The sequence below is a fragment of the Neopsephotus bourkii genome, unplaced genomic scaffold, assembly GCF_033783945.1.
Source record: "Neopsephotus bourkii isolate Nb327-2 ecotype Australia unplaced genomic scaffold, CSIRO-AGI_Nbou_v1 NB_1292, whole genome shotgun sequence".
Taxonomy (NCBI): Eukaryota; Metazoa; Chordata; class Aves; order Psittaciformes; family Psittacidae; genus Neopsephotus; species Neopsephotus bourkii.
Genome location: NW_026901776.1, coordinates 4,873,713 through 4,900,403, shown reverse-complemented (window position 1 = coordinate 4,900,403; position 26,691 = coordinate 4,873,713). Strand labels below are relative to the sequence as shown.

Here is a 26,691-nt window from a genome sequence, read left to right as displayed (position 1 = left end):
TTGTTCTATGAATAGAGGAATTAACAAATAGTAGTTTCCTGTGGGTTCACATCCTGTGTTCCTGCATTTCCTACAGTTCTGCTTGTCCCCTATTCTGCATAGTTTCTGTGACCTCATTTTGCCATATCCCACCTAAACCATCTCTTTCAGCTGCAGCTCCTTCCTCTGTCCTTGTTGGCTTGTGTGTGCTGGGTGGCCAACATCAGGCTCAGATGGCTGGCAAGCCAGCAGGCAATGGAGCAGGTAAATGCTTCAAAACTTCATGGCCCAGACTGCTTCTGCCATTCCTCTCCAAGTCCCAGGAGTCTTGCACAGACCTCAGATATCAGAAGACCTATCCGTGTGTTAAAACTGATTGGAAATGGTCAATTAATTGACCAATTAAAATATGTATTCAAACGACTAGCAATGAGGTTGTGTGATCAGGTATGCTTCCGCCTCTCAGGAGGTGCCTGAAAATCTTTTAAAGCACATATGTCAGAGCTAGTCCTGCTTGTGGAGCTTGTCAGGCTTCACAGTTTTAAAGTACAGCATTGTGCATAGCAGTCATTCTCACCACCAGCTACTGAGGACAGACAGGACAATTCCCATATTAGCATTATGAGAGTGATTAGACCCACCTAATTATAGCTGTGCAATGACAAAAATCTGAGCTCACAGATATCAAGTTAGCCAGGCTTGTAAGTCTTTCATATCCTGTGAGTTAGATTACTACTGCTTTATGATTTTTCAGAACCATGTCATGATTTTATGTCCAGTTAATTCTGCAGGAGGACATAAGTTCTCAAATGAACATGGAGTAAATACAATCAATAACAAATAGGCTATTACATGAGTTCAGGTCCTTACTGCATTGTTAATATTCACCAGCAGTTTGGGTTTCATTTTTTTTCATGTGTGATGTATGACATATTGAATACATAGTGAATGGCTTAAAGGCCTTGTTTTGTTTTCAAGGCTACTACAGTACCAGTTAAAAAAAAGTAATAATGACCCAGAAGGGACCAAACAAGTTTTGACAATACATGAATCTTCCCTCAGCACAGCTGAGTTGCATATAGTATAGCTAAGAGGTGTATTTGACCCCAACATTTATAATTAACCCTTAACTCATCGTATATTAAAAAAAGCTTCAGTTCAGTGTTTTTGTTGCAGTGTAATTCCAAGAAACATCAATTAGCTATCAAATGCTGACAACTTGCACTTACGACTGATTAGGGCTAGATATGAACTCTAAACCTAGCACACTGCCATAGTGCAACAGCTCATTACCAGTCTAGCTTTGCTAGCTAATCTTTCCTACTAAGTTTTATTTAGGGACCTTCTGGCTAGCTCATCTGAAAATTACATGCTAATGATCTCAGCAAAATTGAGAGTTTTAAATGGTAACATGGGAGAAAAAAATAATTCTGTTTGATCTCTTTATGTTATGATAGATGTCATTTAATCAGTTAGCACAGCAGAACACACCATTCCATTTCAGACCTGGCAAATACAAAAGAAAACAGAAAAGGGTGAGAGCTTCACTCACCTCTTGACCTTCTCCACCACATAAAAGGGCATTAATATATAGCATCATGGAATATTTAGGAGCAGAGTTACTGATACAGCAGTCAAGATGCTTTCCTGTGGGTTTCCTACAACTCTACCATAGGGGATTGCCAAGGACGTAACTGCTGCTAGTAGAGGGCACACGTCAGAGACAGAGTCACAGCATGGTGCACAGTGTCCTATGGAGATGTCGGGCAGCAGGGTGGCCCAACAGGCATCCTGGGGTGCTTGTTTACAGTTAAGCCTCCAGGAGGTTTAACATGGGGCACTGGATCTCCAGAATGCCCCAGAATCAGAAATGTGGCTTCCAGTTGTGCCTAGCTCCTTCTCCCCACCTGCCTGAGATTATAAGAAAGTGTTTGAGAGACTGCAGCCAGAATTCAGATTCTGAATAACCATGGACTAAAGATACTGCAGCAGTGACAATGAGCGCTTCATAGTTATTTGCCACAACTCCTTGATAAATAAAATTTACTTCCTAAATATACTGGAGATAAAAAAGGAAAAGAACAGGATGTTTCATAATGTTACCACTTGTTCATGAGTGCAAAGCGTTAAAGATGGTAATATGTAGGTAGGAACAGGTGGGAAAATGCACCTGATCCACTTTCTGTAAAGCTTGTGTAAATTAAGGACATCATGGGATATAAAAGTTCTATATTTAATAATTAATAGAAACAGATTGAGAGCAGTGACAGAAATATTTGAGAAGAAGCACAAGATCACATTTAGGGGTGATGTTTTTTTCCTGCACTCTAACTGCACTGGAGTTTCTTTCCTGAAGGCTACAAGATTCACCCAACAATTCCAGTGTTGTGCCCTGTGTCTACTGGCTCCCACTCTGAATGAGTCAAAACCAAAGATGGTCAAAATGCACAGTAATAGCTGGAAAAAACAATTATATCTCTAAATCAACCCTCAAACACACCTACTGATGGTCTACACTTGTGCAATTCAAAACTTGGATAATGGCAGAGCACAGTATGTTGAGAGAGTTCTTAACACTCATCTAGCCCTGATCTTAAGACAGTAAGTGCATAGCATTTGATCTGCCAGAAACTGGAGCTTTTTCCTAAATACAGTAGTAGAGAGGTTTCTATTATGGGCAAAAGGAGTAAAAATCCCTCAGGTCTCCCCTTCCTGGAACCTGCACAACATACCTGCTCTCTGCCCATCTTTCCAGACCTCCGAAAAGAATGCGCACTACTTAAATATGCATAGGTTTGCAGATTTAACTGCCAGAAATGTTTAAACGCCAGAGCATGGGGCTCAGAGATGTCATTTTACTATGAGAAAGGAGCCTGAAGGAAAAAGCACCATACATATTCCTATTGCATATTATGAGATTAACCAAGAAAAAATTATTCTTGCATTCAGGTATTGAGAAATGCAGTGAAAAGTCATATGGGCATCATATCATCTATAATGTCAGCATAGAATACTTAAATCTGTCCCGTTGTGTATAAGACAAACGTTGATAAATTTTATTAGTTGGCTTCTGGCACAACAGTCTTATAAAGGAACTTATATGAAGCTCCAGTTACTGGCACAATTAATGGGTAATACACAGAAAATACAGAATTCAATAGTCTAATATGGATTATAGATTAGATATTAGTAGGAAACATTTGGATTTTTGTAATTCTGGGAGATTAATTAACATGAAAAAACACTGGTAACACTTACCATGAGATATACAATTATTGCTTTTATATCTATCTGGATATGAACATAAAATTATTAAGAAAGTTATTTGTGTTCTGAACTCAAGGTTAGTTTCAACACAGATAACAAAGCTGTTTAGTGAATAAAATAGATATGTAATTGTTAATTAAATGGCTCTCACATACCATCATATTACTGCTAGAGTTGAATATTACTGCAACATTCTTTATTCATGGGCCACTACCAAATGGCCCCTGTTGAAAAGACATGGTACCACATTCAGATTTACAGCAGCCAGAGCTCTGCCCCAAACCAGACCCTCATCATCATGGGGTTTACTGTGCTGAGATGAGCACGAGGGCAATGGCCATGACACCTGCAAATGGACACAAAGGACTCCACCAGTTGTGCAAACTACTTGATGTTTATGTCTGATACACACATAAATGATTCCAGGAAAAGGAGCTCACTTAGAACTGCAATCAAGAGTAGCTCAAAAACCACAAAAGCCACTGATTTTAATGCCACAGAGCATACAGCCATCCAAAAATGCAGTAGTCATCTAAAAAGAGAAAATAAAATCTGTTACTGGCTCAACAGGCTTATTTTATTTCCTGTATGTTGTAAAGATCCTAAAGTTTACCAAAGCACACCCTCACTTTTTCTGTAAAACACACACACTTGCAGCCTCAGCCCTTGGCTGAAAAGAATACGTGTTTCACAAATCTCACTGGAGCACAAAGTGGTAGGGTACCAACTGGTTCTTTTTCACAGATGTGTATTTTCAGGTCAAATCATATTCAGCTTTGGCCCTCCATCAGTCCCTCTTTCACATCAATGTAAACTGTCGCAACACCAGCAGTTACTCCCAGTTCCTTCTGACATGAGAAGAACAATCCCCCATCACTCAATCAATGTCTGCAGATGAGAGAGATGAGCAGGATTCAGGAGGCTAGTATAGTCTGACCGAGTACACAGAACTCCTAGAATACTTTCTCACCCTCTCTAAAAACGTGCAGCTACTTCTCCAACACCATACCTTTGGAAACTTGTTTGTTTTTGTTATGCAGCACGTGCCAACCTGGTAGCAGATTTGGGTATTGCATCTAATTCCTGTCCTCTTGCATAGGCATGTAACTACAAAGCACATCACACAGAGCCTGTGAAAAATATCTTCAGAAGAGAGGAAATGCAGTCTAGGTGCAAAAAGATTCTGCTTCTCTGTTTATAGCTGGAGGCAGACATGAAAACTTCTCCGAGGAGATGCAGGTCCCCCCTGCACAAAGACAATGAGGAGCTCACCTTGTAAGTGGCTCCCCTTGTTTGTTTTCTGGTGGTCTCTGAGTTGAGTGGCACTGCTGCCTAGTGCAACCTGAGCTACCTGAAGGGACTGGCACAAGCGACATGGGAACTATGTGATACCCTTGCCCTCTGGAGGTCCTGCTGAAGGCAGGCAGGACACCTGGGAAAGCTGCAGGCTGTGCCTACAGTGAATGCAGCAGGAGGGAGACTTCAATCAGTGAGAGTCCCTACTTGTGCAAAGTGTAATATACAGTGCACCCTTTCCCGAGCCCCAAAATCCCTGTATATCTATGACAGCTCCTGACTTTATCCTTTTGTTCTGTTTATAGAGGCTGAAGACAGTATTTCCATAGCTCCTAGGTGTGTAACGGCTCCCATCGCCACCACTCTGGTACCCAGCTCTCTGCTCTTCAGAACAAGCTGTACCAAAGGGATCAAAGGGAGGCAGAAGGGCTGATATTTCTGACAGTATGACATATGTTTTTCCACTGATTTCAAAATGAGTGAAGCTTTATTTCTGCCCAAGAGTATAAACTAATAATTTAGTCACCCCCGCTACCCCTCAAAAGAAACTCCTTGGAAATTAATTTTAAATACAGCAGGTAGAACAGTTTTGCTGAGGGGGGGATGAGACAAAATACAGCTAAAACAGTTAAACCTGCTGTCTAAAATTAAGTTTAGTGAGTCTTGTCACATATTGCTAGAAAGCATGCTACCTGATGGCATTCATAAACAAACCAAATTTGAAAGATCAAAATCACTTTCCAAGCTCGCTCTGCAGCAGGGGAGCATGTGGATTTTAATATTTCAGAAGACAGCTCTCACCAGCCTGCTTAGTTCTAAAAAGTCAATGCATATTTTTAAAAATTCACTTCACATCTGTTCATTGTGTACCAGCCTGGAGGCAACCACCAGCCAGAAAACTTTGATCATCCAGCAGAAGCTAGCTGGTGGCTGAAAAGCACAAGAGGATTGTCTCCATTGCCTTCCTCTCAAACGTGTTATGAAAACAAGAACTTCAGTAAAAAGTTTGTATGGAGAAAAACATCTTGCAGTTGCAATGCCATTTGAATGCTATTAGAATCATAGAATAGTTAAGGCTGGAAAGGATCATCTAGTTCCAACCCCCCTGCCATGGGCAAGGACACCTCACGCTAAACCATGTCTCCCAAGGCTCTGTAGAACTCGGCCTTGAACACCGCCAGGGATGGAGCATTAACAACTTCTTTGGACAGCCCATTCCAGTGCCTCACCACTCTCACAGTAAAGAATTTCCTCCTTATATCCAGTCTAAATTTCCCCTGTTTAAGTTTGAACCCATTACCCCTTGTCCTATCGCTAGAGTCTCTAATGAAGAGTCCCTCTCCAGCATCCTTGCAGGCCCTGTGCTGCTATGTGGTTGAAGCAATAAGACAAACTGGCTGAAATATTCTCCATTTACAACCACACAATTCTCTTCAAAGATTCTAGAGCCTGTTTCTCCACTGGGGGTTTGGTATTAAACAGAGTCCAAGAAAAGAAAGAGTATGAAGAAAAATTCAATGTACATTGAAGTGGAAAATCAAATAGACCTGCTTGTGCCACCTTAGTAGTCACAAATCCCCATTTATGTAGCAAATTCCTGTATAACATTTTTAAGCTCCAAATTCATGGTCACAGACCCATTTGCAACAGTCAATAGATGATTGTACATTTCCAGTTTTCACATTCACCAATTCCATCAATTACGTACCTTCCATTTCCAAATAAACGCGACACTGAGTAACAGTTAACAACATGCTTTCCACAAATAAGCTGTTAATCATCAAATACTGAACATGAAATAGAGTATACAAGATCCCTTAGCAAGGATTTTAGGATTATCTCATCTAATTAGATATAAGCATGTTTTCTAATCTGTGGGTTTAAGCCAAAACCCAATAAAAAGATTTCCATTGACTTACACTAAGGGTTGAATCAAGCACTGGAAAAATTTGATTTTGCAATTCAAACACAAAGAGAGGTTAAAAGAAGAAAAGATGAAGAAATAAAAGTGGTCAACTGAGTTAAATTATCTGGTGTAGAAATAATGGACTGGACATCCCATATCCCTGCTACGGTAATCTTGATAGAGACACTGCTGAGACTTCCTGAATTCCTTTGATGCCATCCAAGCATAACAATCCAGGCAACTGCTGGTTTTCAAACTCCTAAAAGCAGAGGAGATTCTAATAGACACACTGGAACAAGGTTTATTCTTTGTATGACTACATGGTGTGTGCAAACACCTGCCAAACATGGATGAAGATGTTATCAAAATGCAAATAATACTAGTGAAAATTGTCAAAGATTTGAACCAAGAACTAACTTAAATTGCATAAACCTAGCCCCTAACCAATCTGTAACTGTTTATTATGTAACTGTTAATTGATATTTGTTAGCTACATGTTTACTTTGCTTTTAAATCATTCTAACAATGAAACATTCACGTCAGCTCTTGGGAAGTTATTCCACTAACAGGGATCTCTTACCATGCTTTAAAGTTTGTATTCCTCTTTCTCATTACTTAAGGATAAGAAATTATTCTGCCACTTCATCTCATTATAAAAAAAAATATAGGTACTTTCTCTGGATGTCTGCAGTAGGATGTCTCTGCTCCCTTGCCCTGAGTCGCACTGGATTTGTGCAGGTAAAGAAGGAACAGTAGGAAGATGAAAGTTAATTTCACAGATCATATCCATATGCCACTATTCAAGAAGTCTGAGATAAGCAAAACCATGAAGTAAGGTTAATAAACATTACTACATGCTTTTTGATTATCTGCTGCATTGCACAAGAGCTAATTATTCCAAGAATATGACTATTTAAAAATTGTTCAATTTAACATGAAATGAATTATCATCACATTTCCATGAGAGAATATGTATTAATGTTCAATTGAGCCTGAACCAGTTGTGGAACAGGTGAGAATAAACTGCTGCATATCCTGACTGAAGGTTCAAAATGGTATTTTAATGAATTAAGTACAGATTCATTTGTATATGAAATCACCATAATGGCCTATTTGGGTCCCACTCAAGTTATATTTCAGAAATTACTGTATGCTATTGGATTGCTTGCTCATTACCAGTCACGTCTGTGCTGGCCAAGGACCAAAGCAGTGTCCTTCCACTGCTATCTGATGCTGATAAGAGCAACTATCTAAATGCAATTAGTAATTGCTATTAAATCTGAGTATAAGCCACAAGCACTTCCTTTCTCATTTCACTTTGCAGTACATCGTCATTTGCTTGTTACAGTGTCTGTAAAGCAGTAACTCATGGAGTGGTTCAAAGAGCATTAAAAGAGCTAGCTCACGAGGCCTGATTCTTTCCACTTGAACACTTGTGCAGAATGGAGTTGTGTCAACTGAGGTCTACATTAACAGTGGATCAGGCTCAGTGAATGCAACTCTTCCGTCCACTACACATGCTCACAGACACCTCTGCTCTAATTATTATCATGCTGCCAATCTGGTAGGAGCAAGCTGAGGAATGGCACCTCTACCAAAGCTTTCCTTGAGGATTTTGTCTATCTCTCATTAACTTGATGAGGAAACACAACACTGTAAGACATGTGCAGATAAAGCTCAAATCTGCACTATCAGCTATATAAACCATCCTACAACAAAGTGTGTTGTTGATAAACACTATGACAGTGATTGCTGGAGCATGCAAAATCTGTTTTGCTCCTGAGATGCAGATTAAATTACTCTACATTCACAGACTGTGCATTCTTACATTCACAGACTGTGCATTCTTACATTCACAGACTGCGCATCCCTGAGTCCATCTATTTTATGTAGTTCCCCGGAATAAAGAAGAAAATTGTCAGAAATTCAACCCAATAAATCTGCCAGCTACAGAAGGTGAAAGTCACCCCAAAGGTGAAAATAATTGCCAGATGCTCCAAGTCCTCATTATATCCACAACGACAATGTTTCAGCGCTCTGGTTGGCACCTGTGTTGCTTTTTGACATTGCCAGAGTGCTCTGGCTAGTGTCAAAGAGCATGCACCTAAGGCCAGGTCCTCTGCTGGTATATAACATGGCATTGCTCAAATGGCTTCAGTGTCTGTTAGCCAAGGCTCTGTTCTATACAACCTAGGTGCCAAGATCATGAAAAAACCCTTTTATTTCTGAGCAGGTCCTGGTTTTGATAGCTAATTAGGAACTACTTCACATTCAAAAATCTCTATTGACCACTCTGCTACAATTGGATCAGTCAGGAATATTTCTTAGGCTTATTCATTTCTTTTTTTTTTTAATTGGCTCATTTCTTTTTCTCATTTGCTTCCCAGTTCTTCTCTGTGGATTGCTGTCTTTACACATCTCTGCCTCTCAGAGGGAGTTATCCCATTCATTTTGGGCCACTTCCCAGTCATGGGATTCTGCTTCAGCTGTCACTCATGTCCTCATTTTCACTTTTTTATCTCCCCTTCTGCTCTCACATTTCTACAAGTAAACAAGCAAAATTCCATTTCACTCACTTCTAATACATTCAATATTAAATTAAGACAGAAAGAGAGGAGATTCCAAAGGTAGCACCAATTTTTTATGAGGCCTTCTGTGGTCTTTTGACCATGTTCTCATTAAGAAGAAGCAAAAGCAAGAAACAAAAGACTAGTGGATGCAGCAGTGGAAAGCAATAGTGATTGAAATCTCTCAATTAAAAAAATAAATTATTTTAGGCAACAGTTGAACAGATTGCTTACTGGGTATATAGTTCAATTCTTGCATTAAATTCTCAGGCCTAGTAAGCAAACATGGCTGTGTGAATCCCACAAAACTAAGACAGTATGAGTCGTAAATAAGGATAAAAATCTCTAGTACCAATAGTAGTTATTGTACAAGAATTATATTGTGAGCTGGTTCTGAGCTTTCCTTGTCTCTTTCTGAAAAGTTTTCACTGATGTTTTTTCTGAGAAAAATAATCTAACTCATGCAATAAATGCAAAGGTAAAATGTATAAATAAAAGACAGCTGGGACCCCAGTTCTCTTCACACACTCTTGTATACACAGATGAAACAACTGCAGACAGATAACACCCATTTAACCAAGAGAAGAACCTGAATTACTGAATACATCTAAATCTAATTTTCATTTTTACTCCAATAATTAACTAGAAATTTAAAGAAAATATCCAATATAGATCATATACTTTAGGCTCATATTTTATACCACAATATTATAATAAAACACTTTCCCTTTTCTCCTTTTCACTTAAAAGCAATAATAACCTACCCTTAAAAAAAAAAAAAATCAGATTTTGCACCCCATTAGGACCATTTCTGTGAGTCCTTAACTCTAAAAAAAGGGGGGGGGGGGAAGCAAACAGAATCCTCAGAATCCTAGACATAAAGTGTTATTACTGCTTTTTGCCAGGTCTGAATGCCCTTTACAAAGTCCTACTTCAATCTTTTTCTAGCTCAATTTTATAAATGGGAATAAATAAATAAATACAGAAATAAATTCTTTTCCAAAGGTCATGAAGAAAGAAAGAATGGATTAGCCCATGGTTTAAGCATCAGATTAGATCTTAAAACATGGTGGCGCTGCCACTAAGCCTCTTGTGCAGCCTTGCACCAGTCACTTAATACCATTTTATTTTCTACACCTAGGATCAAAAAAACCCAATACCAGCATGTAAGATCTGGGAGAAACTGCGACCATATGACAGAGAAGCAGAAGTACCGAGAATAAAATTCGTGCTTTTGACTCACACACATCTATTTTATGGACTAGATTCCTTCCTTGTATGAGCTTAAGCATATAGTTCAAAATACAGGATCCTTCCAGAATCACTAACACATTGGGATAGCAATTAAGAAAAAACCTATTAAATAAAACAAGCAACATTTTCTAAAAGAGAAATTCATACAGCCTTGCACTTTCCTAAACAGTTTCTTACATTCTCATACTCATTAAAATGTATAAAAATGATTATTTCCAAAACAGCATTACTATGAATTATCGCCACCCCTGTTGCCTAGCAACTAGAGTACTTTTTGAATAGTGAGCTATACAAACCAGTATCTGGAGTTTGTGTAAATGGGTATTCATTTGAAGATTTAAAACACATTTATCTTGGAAATCAGAGGCAGATAACACAGCACTAATGTAAAGCTGAAATGGTTTTCAAAAGGAAAAAAAAGAAAAAGGCACTAACAATTACTGCCACTCAGCAAAACTCTCCTTCCAGAGCAGATCTGAGCCTCATCAGACTTGGTCAGGGAAGGAGCTGACTCCCCTTCTCTTCTTTGAGCTTGCAAGGGCCCCTTCCCAATTTTTATGAAGATACTTGATGTTCCCGTGGAGAAAATAATTCTTGCCCAGTCTTTTGAGGGATTTTCTCATAACTCAAGAGCAAAAGAAACTGGTGAAATTAATTTGCAATATATTTACGTCAAACTAAAAATTCTGTTTTTACACAATATGCTGAGCTGGAGGAACTCACTGGTTCATACCATGACAGGATGATGTGCTTAGTAAGGTTCAAAATAGTGACAAAGAGAGAACCCACTGAGAGAGATAATAGAAAGATTATAAGTACATACATGAAAGACACTAACTCAGAGAACTCATAGCCTAGTCACTCACTACCTGCATGTGGTTGCCCATTATAAAGATTGCCCGTTCTTCGGAATTTAACTTTAATGCAGGACAAGACCCCAAAACATATCATCCTGCACTATTTGATGTCTGAGAATGTCTACATTACTTTCTTACAACTTTTAGTAAACAAGTTCCTGCTGAAGCTAGTGTCAATCCGTGTTACCATTCCCAAAATAGGCGTGGGTGGCAGTGCTCCCAAGGGAGAAAAATTGCAAACTAATGGCTTCCAAGGCTTAGCCTTAGGGGTAAGGAAAAGAAAAAAAAAAAAAAAAGAAAAGAAAAAGCACTATAAGCTGAAAAGCAGCATGTGTTTTTCATAGACTGCAGGCAGAGGGAAATTCATCTCTGGTTTAAGCACACAGCCCACTAAAAGCAATGCAGTAGCATCTGCTTGTACCAGCTATGAAACTGAACAAGCTTTTCCCTACAGCTACTACCTGCAGAGATAAAGCTGGATACAGTGCTGAAGGGATCTTAGGAGCCTGCAGCCTCTCAGAGTTTAGAGAACTAAATTTCTACAGTATGAGAAAACCTGATGCCTATGAAATTGTAAGTATCTGGGCTCCCAGGAAGCTATGCAGTGCCTACTGACAGGCTGCTATAAAATACTTAATGGCTGTTTGATAGCTCAGATAAGGAAAAGATGCTCCATTTTGTCTGCTGCTCTATGGAAATCCCCTGAGACCACACACACAATGTGCAGGGCTGTCACACAAGGAAACACCTCTGTTCTTTGGCTTCTTCTGGTCCCACTCAAAAGAGGCAGGTAACAAAATTTTAATTTTTTTTTTTTTAGCAGTGAAAGAGAACACTCCTAAAGAAAGGGAAATTATCTCAGTTAGGAAATTATCTCAGCTAGCCACTTCAGTAAACAAGAGGTGCTTCTGCTGAACATATATCACATCAGACTACAGGATGCTCAGTCTCTTCTCCACCCACCCCTCCTCCCTCTCTTCTCCACCAAGGAGTCATATACAACTGTATTGATGGATCACTGAGCAAAAAATGTTTGCATGCACCCAGCCACCAAGACTCTTACTTACATTGCTCATGAGTAGATCACATTTGGAAAAAAAAAGGCTTTCTGGACTTTTCTTGGCAAGAAGAGAACAGAATTTGCTCCAAAATATGCCAGTATGTTTTTCAAATTACATTTTTAAAGTAGTCTTTAGAAAGAAATACATTGTCTCTGATTTATAGATGACCGACCTCTCTTCTGTATTTATAATACCTGCTCTTACAGGAATGAATTCAAGAGGAGATGCTGGTTTGAGGTACACTTGTGAAGTACAGAGTTTAAGCTATCTTGACATTATGAGTAAGTGCACGAGCTACAAAACATTTAATGAATGTTTATACGTACAAATTTGGTTGGCCTTTCACTGAATTCCAGTCTGACTGAGCTGCAAGAATATTTCCAGAGAGCATGTTTTAAGCCCAGAGTGCCAAATAATTTTGGAAAATAAATGTCAGAAGAAAAATAAAATTATAACCCATCTCAATTCATCTTTATTTTCCAAAATGAAGACAAAACCAAAGAAGTAAAACTCATCAATACCTTGCAATCTTGAATGAACATGAGAAAACTATGATGCTTGCAGCCTTTAAAATGACTAAAAGAGTAAAATGTATGGACTGAAATATGCTATGTAAATTACTTGGTTTGGTTTTTATGTAATCCTGTTGTTCCTAACTCCAGATCTCGTATACATGTCCTTCATGATTGGTGACACTCATTAGCAGTTTGATTACAAGATACTACTGCAAGCCATTCCTGTGGTGCTAGTTGCTACTCCCTAGGCTTTAGGCTAGAGAAAAGCAATAGCGTTCACAAAATCAGAAACTTCTCAATAGGAAGGCTGTATGACTGCCTGGGTTGGGTAATGAATCCAAACTTGCTTTCAGACCTGCACACATGACAAATGGGGTGAGACAACAATGAAGAGAAATGAGTAGAAAACATACCCAGTAGGTGAGTAATTCCTCTAATTTCCCAGAAGCTACCTGCAGTAGCAAAGGCCACTTGTCTAGTGTGACAAATCGGGCATGCTTCTTTTTCACAAATGAAAGGCTGACACTGAGATTCAAACCATACAAGAATAAAATGCGAAGTAACCTTGGATCACATAAAGAATCTCATGACATACATGCATGCTCATTGTGACACACTTTTTCAAGAAACTAAACACTGCACAATGAACAGCAAAGTGTTTTTCTCTATAGCGCTGCCTTATGGCAGCAACATTTGTCTCTGTGGAGCAAACATAAAACGGGTTCTCAAATGTTTTGAAGCATTAAAAAAATCTCAGAACACTCCCAGAAAACGAAATCCTACTGTGCTGAACTCTGACCTTTAAGATCTTTAGGTCCTATTTCAGCAAGCTTCTTCCTTTGAAAAGTGAGTGCCAAATACAGTGTAACTAGCAGACGTAAGGTTAGATCAGGTCTCACTAAACCTTAGGCAGGTTTTGCTGTACCTGAAGAAGGCTGCACTGACCCTAGCAGACTGTCTCCCTGATTACCCCGAGTCTGCCTCAGGCCCAGAGGTTCTCATTAGGTGCAACATAGAATACCACTTACTTGTATGGGATGTGTTTGCTTCCATTGACAAGGGCGAGGATGACATTGCCCAGTGCTGACAATGAGAGACACAGGCCAGAGCTTCCTTCCCGGTTTTTGCTGAGCACTTTCACACAGCTCCCCAGGTCAATAAGGTGCAAGCGGCTGCGACCTCCAGACACTGCCATGGATAAAGAAAGCAAACAGTTAGTGTGTGCCTCCAAAAGCAGCTTCCCAGGAAAGCAAAAGACTCACCACAACTTCCAAAGAGGAGACAATCCAGAAACCTTTCTTAATTTACAAACTGCAGGGGTCTTGTTAACTCAGTGTCAGCCTTTATTGCTGTACGTTGCTTTTGCTTAAGAACTGCCAAGGGTTTCAGTATTCACCCACTCCTGCAGGTTTAACTCTGTGAGAGCTACCACTGCGCCTTCTTTTCCTAAACATACCTCCATTAGCCTGCACCTGAGTTAGTTCTGTTTCTGTCATTACTGTTCCTTTGTCCAGAAAACTACAGGCTGGGAATTCCTGCTTGGTGTGCAGTGATCCTGTGGTAGCTTCTCCTATCTTTTCCATCTTGAATACTGGATCTTCAGAGGAACCTATGGCGTCTGTAGGATGTTCAACTTTGCTTTAAGTCTATATATATTTACATTATCATTTGCGCTAAGAAAAGCTTTGCCATGCAAACCGTAACAGATTGTCATCGGATAATGGGGTATCAGTATTGCGTTATTGGATAACGGAATGTGGACAAGCTGCTCTGTTCTGAAAATAGTTTCTGTAAAACTGGCAGTGGATCCCTATGTTTTTTTCTGGTTTACTCTGTATCAACACATTACCTTTAAAGTGAAAAAATGCTACCACTGAAACACCAAAATTAACAGACACTTACTCTCTTTAATTGCTTATGTTTCCTTATGAACACAGGATGGGGACTACATAGACTTCATGGAATTGCTTCTAAATCTCTTCCTTTTTTTTTCATGACAATTTCCTAGTTGGGTTTGTTTGGTTGTGGTTTTTTTTGCACTTGATCTTTGACCACTCCTCCCTATTCTCAAAAGTTAGTTTAGAAGCAATCTGTGGGAAAAGGCAGTTTTATTTATAGGATCTTAACTCAAAAGTTAAGTGCACTATTTGAGGACACAAACATAACTTAAACAGGAATAGAGATACTTTCACGTCTGAGTTTTACCTCTCTGCAAGTAAATTCACAGCCATTTTGACACAACACTCAACTTATACATCTGTTAAAAAAAAAAGGATTAGCGGTGGTGGGAGACCAGTTCACGAGTAAAGATGGCGATGGAAGCTACTACATGATGGGGCTCTAAGACAAGAATTCTCTAGGTACATTTAATTGCTTTGGAAATGTTTTATCAACCATGAGCATTTTTGTCCAGTGACCCTGCATTCAGTAGCTGTTGTACTATACCACAGGCCTATGTGGTATACAGGCCTGTAAGTGACATAGGAGGTAGAAGGAAATAAATTTACATACAGATGTGAGGAAGACATTCGTAAAACTTCTACATATTGACAAACAAAGTGATATGTAGCCATATTATTTTCTAGATCTGCTGATAGAAAGCAAATGCATATAAATGTAGAAAACATACAGCTACTAAAGGTATATATAACAATTAGCTGTAACTTAAAACATGTTAACCTACATTTAAAAAATAAGGAGAAAGATGTTTTGTAAGCACTGCAATAGACAGGACTCAGTGTTTAGTCTTTCTATGCGGTGCCTTGCATGTCACAATACTCTCCTTAGAATGTGTTATATATAATTCTATAATTCCATTTCTGCTGTAGGTGATACCTAATTAAAATGAAGAATAATAAAACTCCAAGATTTTCATCATAAAAGAGAAAAGAAACAAGTTTAAAGAGAAAAAAAGATGAGAAGATGAAAAAAAAAAGCAGAGAGAAGAAAAAAAAAGAAGGAAAAAAGAAGAAAAAGGAGAAGAAAAAAGAGAAGACTTTTCCTGTGAAAGTGATTTATGCTATGGGGTTTGAGAATACTGATCCAAAAACGCAGCCAGCATCTCTGTCAACATTTGTTAAAATACAGGAACTTCTGCATTTTTTAAATCCTGTAAGTTCTTCAGCTATATAAAGTACTAGACAACACAGGACTTCCACGTATTAAATTATACTGCAATATCAGTTAAGTCATACTGAGTATCAAGGAACAGAAGTGAAGAATGAATGTCTGATTAATGTTGGTGGCTAGACAAGCAAGACGCTGTAACAGTCCAAATATTATATGGCAACCCATTAAACATCTCCATGGAAGTTTCACCACTGTGCCCTCCGCAGTGTGAAGTGGTGGGATACTTCTCACATTTCCCTTGCTGCAGAAAGTCAGGCTTCCCTGGGGAACCATCCAGGCAGGTGCAGCTTCACCTCCTCTGAACTGCTCATGGAGGGGTTTTGCCTCCCCTCTACAAGTCCTTAAAACTCATACTTCAGAATCCCCGAGCCCTCTAAGACTCCTACCCTCAGAAGGTTGAAATTACCTTTTTTTGAGTATCCCCCAGTGATTTCCTTAGAAAAACAAAGAAATATGTTGAGTTGCCACTGAAAATGACTGCAGCTGACTTTACTGAATCATATTAAATAAATATTTCTGTTACTAAGATTACCAGACACTGGGAAAACAAAAGAAAATGAAAGAAATCATTACCCTTCAAAATCCCAATCATACTGTTTCCACACATAGTCCTATTACACGGGCTGAGGAAATCCAGAATAAGAGAAATCACTGATCTTTCCTTCTTATTTAATTTACAAGTAATAGATTTCTAGGATGGCAGATCCACTTGCTTAAGCTGAAAATGAAGTTATTTGCTAGGCAAGTTCTCCACTAATATGCCTGGCAAATATAGAGAAAAGTGGAGCATCCTCACACTTGTTTTTGTGTATGGCCACAGAGACTTTGCAGAGCTGACAGCTGAAAAATGGCTGTGACAGCTCTGCCACAATGCTATTTATTTCAATGGTACGAGGCCTGCTTCATGACATCCCCGGTAATGACTCTAACAAGGAGGTAAGTACAGTACCAATGTGTTATTCTCAGTCATTTTTTACCAAAATCATACATTACCCAGCCCTTTAATCTCTTCTCCTTTAGAAGCTGGGTTGGTTTTTTGTTTGTTTGTTGGGTTTTTTTTAAATCCTGTTACTGAAACGTACACATCTCTACAATCTTCATGTGGGTTTTTTCAGAAAAGTCCTTCATTACAGCAGGAGACAGTGATAATCACTAGACGCCCTTCCTGAACAGCTGAAATTGCCCTCTCATTCAATTATCAGTGAGATCTGACCCTGTCTGGCTTGAGAGACCACTCAGATATGGGAACTTGAAGACAGGAGGTGGCACTGCTGTAAGACAAAGATATAACTAAAGGCAGTGGGCAAACCATGTCACATTATAATCCAACAGGATCATGCCTTCCTTTATTGAAAATGTGTCATTGTAGCCACAGGAAAACATTTCTGGTTTTCCTTTTATTAATTGCATTTGAAAATAGTAGAAAAGAACTGTATGTACATGTACCTGCATGCAGTAAAAAAAATTAATAATAATTCCCTCAAATTCAGCCACCTTAATTCATATGAACAAGTCTATTCGAGCATTCACTCTTCCTTTCCACCGCAGGGTGGTTAATTAATAAGCCTTTAGTTAATTGAGATTTCTGCTTGCCAATTCCACTGGGGTTATTACTTAAACACATGCAAACTGCATTTCCATCTAGAGCAACTTTCTGTTTTTTCAAGAACAGCCAACGTAAGTTTTCTGCAATCAAACATTAGGCATTAATACTGTGGTGGTGTTCACTCACTACACATCACAGCTTGCAATATATTCCTTATTACAAATAACCTATGAACAGCCAGGAGCTGAAATATATGCTACTTCTGCAGAGTTGCTTAAGCCCACAAATTTAAAGAAGCAGAGGTCTCTGGTGTCTTTCAAACAATTTTTTTTTCTCTGTAAAAAATGATTATTAAAGAAAAAAATAATATTAATGTGAAAATTCTATTTTTCAGTGAGGGTTCTTCAGATGGCATACAAACCTTTTATCACTGGAACTTACTAAAAAAAATAATCCCTCTGTATATCTCCAGTTATAAACAATTTGGAAGACTTGAAACAGTAGATAAATATAATAATATTTCTATAACATATAACATTATATTATATTATAGATAATTATATATAATTATCTATAATATATATTATATGTAACATTATTACATTATAACATTATATTATATAACATATAAATGGTGCAAGATAAGCAGAACCTTCAAAAAGGACAGAAATATGTAAGTAGACATGGAAGCATCTTTTCCTCATTTACAAGTGGGAGATGGAAGTAAAGACAAAAGCCAGTGAAAGTATCCATGGTGAAGAGAAGGAGCAAGCCAATCTGAAAAGCCCAGAGCCACGAGAGTCCTTTGTGCACATGTAGTCAGGCCAGCAACTAAAATATTATGAATCTCCAAGAAAAGGTAGATTATGGATTACCAAAATCAGCTTCCACACACACTGCCTTATTTAGGTGCAGAAGAGGAACAGCTAACGTAAGGGTGGCAAGGAATTCCCATTACCATAATATTTTAATCCATAATCTCAACACTATCAGTAAAGATAATACTAACAGGCAATTTGAAAAGCACTTTTTTTTTTCAGATACAGACAGCCAGAGAGAGATGAGGACTGTTAGTATCTCCACAACAGCAAATAAATTGACAAGTGACAGTAATAATCCTCAGTGGCCTTTAACGGCATTTGGACATTATGGTATGACTGGCCCCATCCCATGCTGAATGGAGAACTCTGCTAAAGAATATTGGCTAATGGGCTGTTTAAAGTCAGTTTCCAGGAAGGCTTGGAGGAGACAGAAGTGAGCAAAGGAACAGCTTACTTCCGCCTTTGCCGCTCTTCTCCATGCGGTACTGGTAGATGTGCAGAGTGAAGAGCATGTGAGAGTTACGGTGATCCTCCTCATCGCAGTCCCGCTGGCTGCTGCGACGTGAAGCGATGGCGGCATCGAGGAAGAAGGCAGCTTTCTCTGCTGTAGGGGCACGGAGCTCACTCTGATTCTGAAGCTGCAGTTAATACAAGCAAGAAATGACCTAGAAAGCCTCTCACAAGTCAACACTTCCAGAGAACTTCCCAAAGTCAATACACAGTTTGGGTGCACTAACTTCTGATGGGACCAAAAAGGAGGAGTTGTCTGATGGAATGAGGCCCTTTTGACACTAGCAGTGGGAGCACCACAATTTAATCCAGACTTTTGAGGTTTCTCACCTGGGGTACCTCTGGTGGCAGTTGTTACACATAATCCCCAGTAACCAGAAACCATCCTATGGGCAGGACACAGGCATAAATTTGTTCCTTTGCTTTTCCAGAATTTTAAGTCATCTTTGCTTATCCATTATTTTGTTTTTACCACCTTTTATTTTTTTCCCTACATTGCTGGCTCTGGCAATCATGATGTCTTTCTGATGGTGAGAAGTGGAAAAAAAAAAAAAGGTGGAAGACATGTTGATTCCAAACTCAACAGCTGGTGAAGAGTGGCAGCGACAGGACCCTTCCGAAAGTGTTTGAAGAGAGCAGTCCACAGCTGAATCTGGGAAAAAACAAGACTGAATTTTGTGTTCAGCCCCACAGCATGTGGAGAGCATGTCCCTTCGTACATAAACTTATGCACCTCCTCATGAGCCAGGGCAACCCATAAAATGGAACAAGGCAGGTAATGTACATACATTCACATTTGCGACCTCAATCCCAGTCACCAGTCTGCTCTTATCTCTCCAAAGTGATAGACAGCATAGGAGGGCAGATATTATTAACCCCCATAACAGGAGGAATGCATGCATGTTTCCTGTCACCTAGGATTAGTTTTCCTGTGGAAGGGACATGTGACTGTGCAATCTAATGGCATCAGTTTTGGCAGTATGCAGAGCTGACACACAGCCCATATTCCAGACTTGTCTGGAATAAAAACAAGGAACTCCCATTCTCAGGGTTTGCTACCCTGCTATGTAATACTGTTAGAAGTTCTCTTGAAGAAGACAGTTCTGTCTTCTCCTCATGACCATTAATTAGCCTGAGGAGGGATAAAGCCAGGGCTGTGCATGCGATGGGGTGACACAGATGAAGGCTAAGGTCTCTCTAGAAAGAGGGAATGGGGCCGGCAGGAAGGAGTTAACAAGGGAAGCAGAAGGCAGGCCAGTCTGTGGGCTGATCTCAGTAATGTAAGCAACAAGAAAATATGCAGACTTGGAAAGGCCCAATGACAGACAGCATGACATATGGTGATTATTCATTTGTTATACACTGCTGATTTCGCATATCTGTATGGCTATAAAGTAACATCCTCCCTTCATCTGAGGATTTTGAGGATTCAGGTGCAGGACACATGACTCCAGAACGTCGCTGTCTTGTAAATACACATAAAAAGGCCTTTATTCTTGCAATTTAAGTCAGTATTGTACATTGCAGACATACATAGATGTCTCATGAAGCTACCTTGTCCCCACTAATCTAAACCAATTCATTTTTTATATAGCTGTTCTATGTTCATCTGTATGAAAATAAGTGACAATAATGGGATCTTTATTATCGCTATTGTGCTTAAATACCTCAGTAAAGAGTTAAGCTCTAAGGAGAGCCCAGTTGTTGCACAGTTACATAACAGGTAATATATGTCTGTTACCTCAGATCTTAATTGGTCTATCACTGCAACAGGAGCTGTGAAGACTCAAGCCTCCCATCTCATATTCACTAGACTACACCCGTTGCTGGATACCAGATGATCAGACCTCTTGTGATACTGTAAATATTCCATTAAGCACTAAAGCCAGGAATTAAGTGAGAATGAGAACCCTGACTGTTGCGTAAAATCAAGACACAACTTTGTAGTCCTTGGGTAGAATGGAAAATATGATCTAAGTGTGACTAAAAGGGTTGAACCACAAGGAGCTAAAACACAAAACTTATTATCTGCTATTAAAAATCTCACAATTCGTTACTTTTGTGGATGTGAGTCATTATTTCTAGATTCTTGGAGCTGGAAATAGGGTACATGACTGGGTAGATTGGTTCCTGTCTCCCTCCATTCCCTAGCCTTAAGATAGGCAGTGCTCTGCAGGTTCTCGATGGATGCAGCCTTTGCCTTTAAGGTTGAAAGAATGTATTCAAGCTTCATCATGGTGGTTTGCTCCCTCTTCATCTACTCGTACAAAAATCAGATTTACTCCCTCACAGACAGCAAAATTGAAGAATAGGCCTTTCTTCCCCTCAAACCAAGGGAGAAGAGGAAATAGGGCTGCTGAGACTTTCTAGTGGTTACCTAGGAAATACATGAGCCAGTTACTCATTCCTGCTAAACCTGCAAACCTGAGAGTTTGAGTTGTTCTTGGCTTGCCCAGCTCAGGAATTTATTTCTTGGCAGCAATTAATAAGTAGTGATTAAAGCTTCCTACAACGTTGCTAATGCAAATGCTATAAATAATGTAGTTTATAAAGAGATAAACAGCCACATTAATGGCCTCTAGCTATTCATGCAGTACTGTAAATATTTTATCTTGTTTTAGAAAAGAGAGATCACACTTTCATTTCTTATATATTTTTAAGAATTATGTGAATTTTTGTTTGCATTTAATGTTTTCACATTTTATTGCAAACACAAGCACCTACTCAGTATCAGTTATACCAGAGGTACAAATATTTAGGCCAGGAGAGCAGATGGCCCTGCAGCTGCAGGTCATAAAGTTCTTGAATGTTTTAAGGTAAACACTTTCAAGTCTGTAAACTCAGTGCTCTGGGTAGTTCTTGAATTTGAACCTTCTCAATAGCTGGGGGGAGGGGGGGGGGAAGGGGGAAGGGGAATCATATTGCTGGTTTCAGTGTAAAATGAACCTTGGATTCACCTGCATGCCACAAATGGGGTCTTCACAAAGGTAGACACCTGGGGACTGGCCATCTTGCAGGCTGCCTGTAGCCACTTCTGACAACAGGTCTCTCAGATTTTCTTCTTTCCCCCACACTTCAACTGCAGAAATTCGGACTGAGAAGCGGGCTCCTGTCTTCTCTTTCCGTTCATTAATCAGCTTGAAGAGCCAGGAAATGGCACAAGGGATTATGCCAAGGTTTTGCATGGAATCATCCTTCCCAATCATGGTGTATGACTTTCCTATCAGAAATAAGGGGATAGAGAAAAGAGAACATAACTCCCAGGATCTTCACAGCTTTCTGCCAAGAGGCTTTATCCTGCACAGCCTCATGAAAAGAACTTCTTCACTACAATAAGGACAGTCAGCAAAGGAGAAAGATATGCAGGCACACAATAGCACATGGAAAATGCAGATGAAATCTTGAACTGCTTTCAAAAATTATTACCTCATGCATCTCCCATTCCCCAGGCAGGGTACTGTAGGTCACTAACACAGAAAATTGCAGCCTCAGATGTGGGTGAATAGTGGGGGAATTGAGCAGAGCAGGAGAGCCACAGTCTCTAAAAATCCCTGTTTAGATGCTGTGAGCATGGTATTCTTTGAATACTATTTACTTCAAAGCACTATATTATGCCTCATACCCTGGGGCTCAGACTGACAGAAACCTGGTCCCAGGATCATACAGACATCATTTCACCCAGGAAAAAGGGAAAAAACAAAACAAAACAAAACAACCCAGGTACATGTGGTCGCATGGTGCATAAATGGGTACACAGGAGGAAATATTTTATCTGCGTCAAAACCTGCCACTGGTTTGCTATTATTTGACTCTGCAATTACAGCTCAGGCTTGCCTCTGTTGTAAAAGTCTGCTGTGAACAGAGTACTATGTTATACTGCTTTACATGTCTCTACATATAATGCTCTTAGACAAGTTTTGTGAAGCTCCTAAATTTATGAGCCAAATGATAAAGGTGTACATCCTTTCAGGCAAGTACTAGTTGCTTCATTACCTTGTTCCATTTCTTACACTGAATCTATGTGGAAAAAGATCAGTGAATAAAATAATTCTGTGCACTGTGGCAAGGTCTGGGTACATCCATGGTTGATGGAACAGTGGTAGTAGAAACTGCAGACTCAACTAATTCTCCAGCAAAGCCTCAGCTGCGCCTCCTTTCTAAAGGACATGTAGCATGTGTGAGACACTGTTATCTGGTGGCTTTCTTTTCCACCTCATTTGCCATCTCATATTTCACAGGTCACAGGGGGTTAAATGTCCAAGAGCCCATCCTAGTGTTACTGCTGCCTGGCCCAGAGGAGCTGTGTGATTAGATGGACCAGTGGCTCTGCTCAATTCATTGTGCCAAAGCCAGTGGCATTGCAGCACTCAGTACTCTCCAGTTGTTGTCACCTATAATTTAGGATAATCATGATCTGATGGAGCTTGATCTTCTTTATCACTTGAAAACTCAGTTATCCTTTTAAGTCTTATGTGTATGTCAGTAACATTATGTGCTAAGACAGTAAAGAATGGAGATCATTGCACACAAAAGATACAACCCTTTTCACTAAAGAGACAGTATTTTCAAAATACTATTAGATAAAGGAGAACAAAATATATGATTACTCTTGAAATCCTGCTGTTTCAAAAGAACAGTGTGCTAATGATGATGAGTCACCTTTTTATTGTCTTTCTATGAATACCTGAAATGATGTTAATGCATTTGCAAAGTGCAAGTTTTGATCCATTAGTAACATTCAGTTAACCATTAGAATAGGATTTGTTGGAGACAGAAGAGAAATAACTTAGTAATGAGTGAATTGTCTAATCAGGGAATAGAATATAAATCAAATTACTTGAGTGTCCAGTTATAGGACTTGAACAGTACCATCACAAACACAAAGTACTTGAGTGAACATTCACAGCTTGTAGACAGCTTAATAAAAGTGTTATTTTGGTAAACAGTCTCCAATACCAAGCACATTTGTAAAACTGTTGATCATTTGGTTACAATTCGCAGTTAGTTAGTTGTAACAACACAGTTAGTTAGTAAAAATTCACAGTTGGAGGACCCATTACCAACTTAAGAGAGTGCTAAAAATTCTACTCAATAGATGGAATGAAGGAACAACTCAAAGGTAACTTAGAATCATAGAATCACAGAATAGTTGGGGTTGGAAAGGACCTTAAGATCATCTAGTTCCAACCCCCCTGCCATGCACAGGGACACCTCACACTAAACCATGTCACCCAAGGCTCTGTCAAACCTGGCCTTGAACACTGCCAGGGATGAAGCATTCACAACTTCCTAGGGCAACCCATTTCAGTGCCTCACCATCCTCACAATAAAGAACTTCTGCCTTATACCCAATCTAAACTTCCCCTGGTTAAGTTTTAACCCATTACCCCTTGTCCTATCACTCCAGTCCCTAATGAAGAGTCCTTCCCCAGCATCCCTATAGGCCCCCTTCAGATACTGGAAGGTTGCTATGAGGTCTCCACGCAGCCTTCTCTTTTCCAGACTGAACAGACCCAACTTTCTCAGCCTATCTTCATATGGGAGATGATCTAGTCTCCATATGGGAGATGCTCATCCTCATGGCCCTCCTCTGGACTTGTTCCAAAAGTTCCATGTCCACCAGACACCAGAACTGTACACAATACTCCAAGTGAGGTCTCACGAGAGCAGAGCAGAGAGGCAGGATCACCTCCTTCGACCTGCTGGTCATGCTCCTTTTGATGCAGCCCAGGACACAGTTGGCTTTCTGGCCTACAAGCGCACACTGAAGCCGGTTCATGTTCATTTTCTCATGAACCAACACCCCCAAGTCCTTCTCCTCAGGGCTGCTCTGAATCTCTTCTCTGCCCACCCTGTAGCTGTGCTCTGGATAGCCCCAACCCACGTGTAGGACTTCTGTTGCAAAGACCACGCTGCCCAACATTTAGAGAATATGCAAAGTGAATAGATGGGTGAGAGGTGATGGTGTCATAAATGGTCCCGCACAGTGTACCGCTTTCTAATACAGTTACTAAGCACAGACAAATGAAAGTTTGTTTTCCCTAATCTAATGTATTAGCAATCTTGAGTTAAAAATACTCATTTTGTTGCTTGAGTAGGGATATTTAACAATACCAACCAAGCTTGGCATGGCCAAAACAGAACACGCAGCCGTCTGCCCCATTGACCACAGACTGGATCACCTCAGCCACAGTCCCAGCACACACTTCAGCCTATCACAGGTATTAAAAAGAAAAAAAAAAAGAAAGAAAAAAATTAACAATAATAAGGAAAATCATTTAATTTCATTTCATGCTAATAAGGAAATAATTTAATCTGATGAAGCATTAACATCCTTTGTGGGGTTAAACAGAATACTGTTAAGAGATGTAATTGCTTTGTTAGAATTACTTATTACGATAACTTTAAAAATACATTTTTTATTAAAAAACAACTAAATACCGAGGAATTTTACAGGCTCTATTATTTACCCAGTTATGGTGTGAGTTCAGTTCCACTAGCAGGTGGGTAAAGAATGTAAGGGGAATAAACAGCCTCTTTGGTATTAGCTGGGTGACATTCTTCATTTTTCTCTGCATTATTATGAGTATTAGCTTTTTGCAGCAGTACACGCCATCCTGAAGACTGCAGCAGTATTTTAAGAAGTACAACATACAAATTTACCCTGGACATTCTTAGATTTAAGGTTCAAGGAGGGTGAATGTTTAACAATGCTTCTGCATCAACTGCCTACCAAGAGCGAGTGAAAGTAAATCAGAATTTGCAGTTTAGACTTTTATGTGCAGCACTTTCACATTCAATAATAAATCATGTAAATGCACCTTGTTCATGGGTATTTCTAGACTATCTCTATCATAGTAAATAAAATGGGCCAAGAAAGGGACTGTTCACAAGCCAGCCCTTGAACTGCATTACTCTGAGAGGTGCTAGATACCTGGACCAGAGCTAGGTCAAGGACTGACCTAATCATATGACCATATGACAATGCTGGCCCTGTGTCCTAGCTCTGTTTAGATTATGAGCACAGAAACAGCCTTACAGTACCGTTTTCTAATTGCACTTAGCCACGTTACTTTCCCCTTTTATTGTCTTCCTTGTGACATTTGGGTAACATAGTTCATCAAACCAAAGAATTCTAACACTAATAAGAAATCTGATTATATATACACGAATTAAGATTTGTGAACTAAAATCCCCATCTTATTGTGAAATGTACAACAGAACACTGTATAAATAATCCTCGATTTCTTAATTGAGGACTGCATTAGAAAATTGCACTTCTGATCAGATTGTTGTATACACCAAATAATAAAATTTTGCAATATACACTAACTTGTTAATAATGAAGATTTACTTACTAGACACTATTTAGCACATTTATTGCACACATAATTTTAGAAGCAATTATTTACAGTAAAGAATAAATAAAGCACACAATTATCAAGATACAATTAAATAAATTGATTTCATTATTGATAATATTGGTGAACCAAATTCATCCCTGGTCTCTAAAAGTACTCCTGTTGCAGCTGAAACTAATTTGGCTCTTGCAAATGGTATTCTAATGATAGGAGTAGATAACTATTCTGTTCATACATTGCTTACCTGTGATGCATCATGGGGGAAAACTGCATCAAAAGCAAACATCTTGGGTGGAACCTGGTTGCCCCTTTTCTGGAAAGCATTCTGACCTCCGCAGGCCAATGGGTCATACAGTGTGATTTGCTTCTTGCGGGGGTCAACTTTTAAGAAAGAGCTGGACTCAGATGTGTCTCTGGCAAGCGTGGAAGAAATGCGCACCATGACTTTGACCTGTTAGCAAACACACAAAAGGCGATCACATTTGGTTAGTCTGTTGGGTGCTCTAGGCTGGTATGCTGAATGAACTTTCCAATTACACTCAACTAAATCATACTTGCTTGCTGTAGCTACTATCTCAGCATAAGTCATTGAAGACACAGGAACTATTGCAGGCAGAATTCG

The 26,691-nt window shown here is 39.4% G+C and overlaps 1 protein-coding gene and 1 long non-coding RNA gene across 3 annotated transcripts in view; one reads left to right on the top strand and one right to left on the bottom strand.

The window, feature by feature from the left end:
- LOC133218918 (uncharacterized) overlaps window positions 1–5,600 on the top strand; it is a 47,241-nt gene extending 41,641 nt beyond the window's left edge. For both annotated transcript variants that reach the window (XR_009727300.1, XR_009727299.1), the window contains one exon: window positions 4,848–5,600. This is a non-coding gene — a long non-coding RNA (uncharacterized LOC133218918). The remainder of the gene's footprint in view (window positions 1–4,847) is intronic.
- The window catches only part of KIF26B (kinesin family member 26B), a 295,966-nt gene that overhangs the window by 37,510 nt on the left and 231,765 nt on the right, over window positions 1–26,691 (bottom strand). Inside the window, exons 6-10 of the mRNA XM_061365793.1 lie at window positions 26,314–26,520; window positions 24,827–24,920; window positions 21,666–21,928; window positions 18,653–18,836; window positions 13,731–13,890 (exon numbers count right to left, since the gene is read on the bottom strand). Coding sequence (XP_061221777.1) covers window positions 13,731–13,890; window positions 18,653–18,836; window positions 21,666–21,928; window positions 24,827–24,920; window positions 26,314–26,520 — 908 coding nt within the window. The remainder of the gene's footprint in view (window positions 1–13,730; window positions 13,891–18,652; window positions 18,837–21,665; window positions 21,929–24,826; window positions 24,921–26,313; window positions 26,521–26,691) is intronic.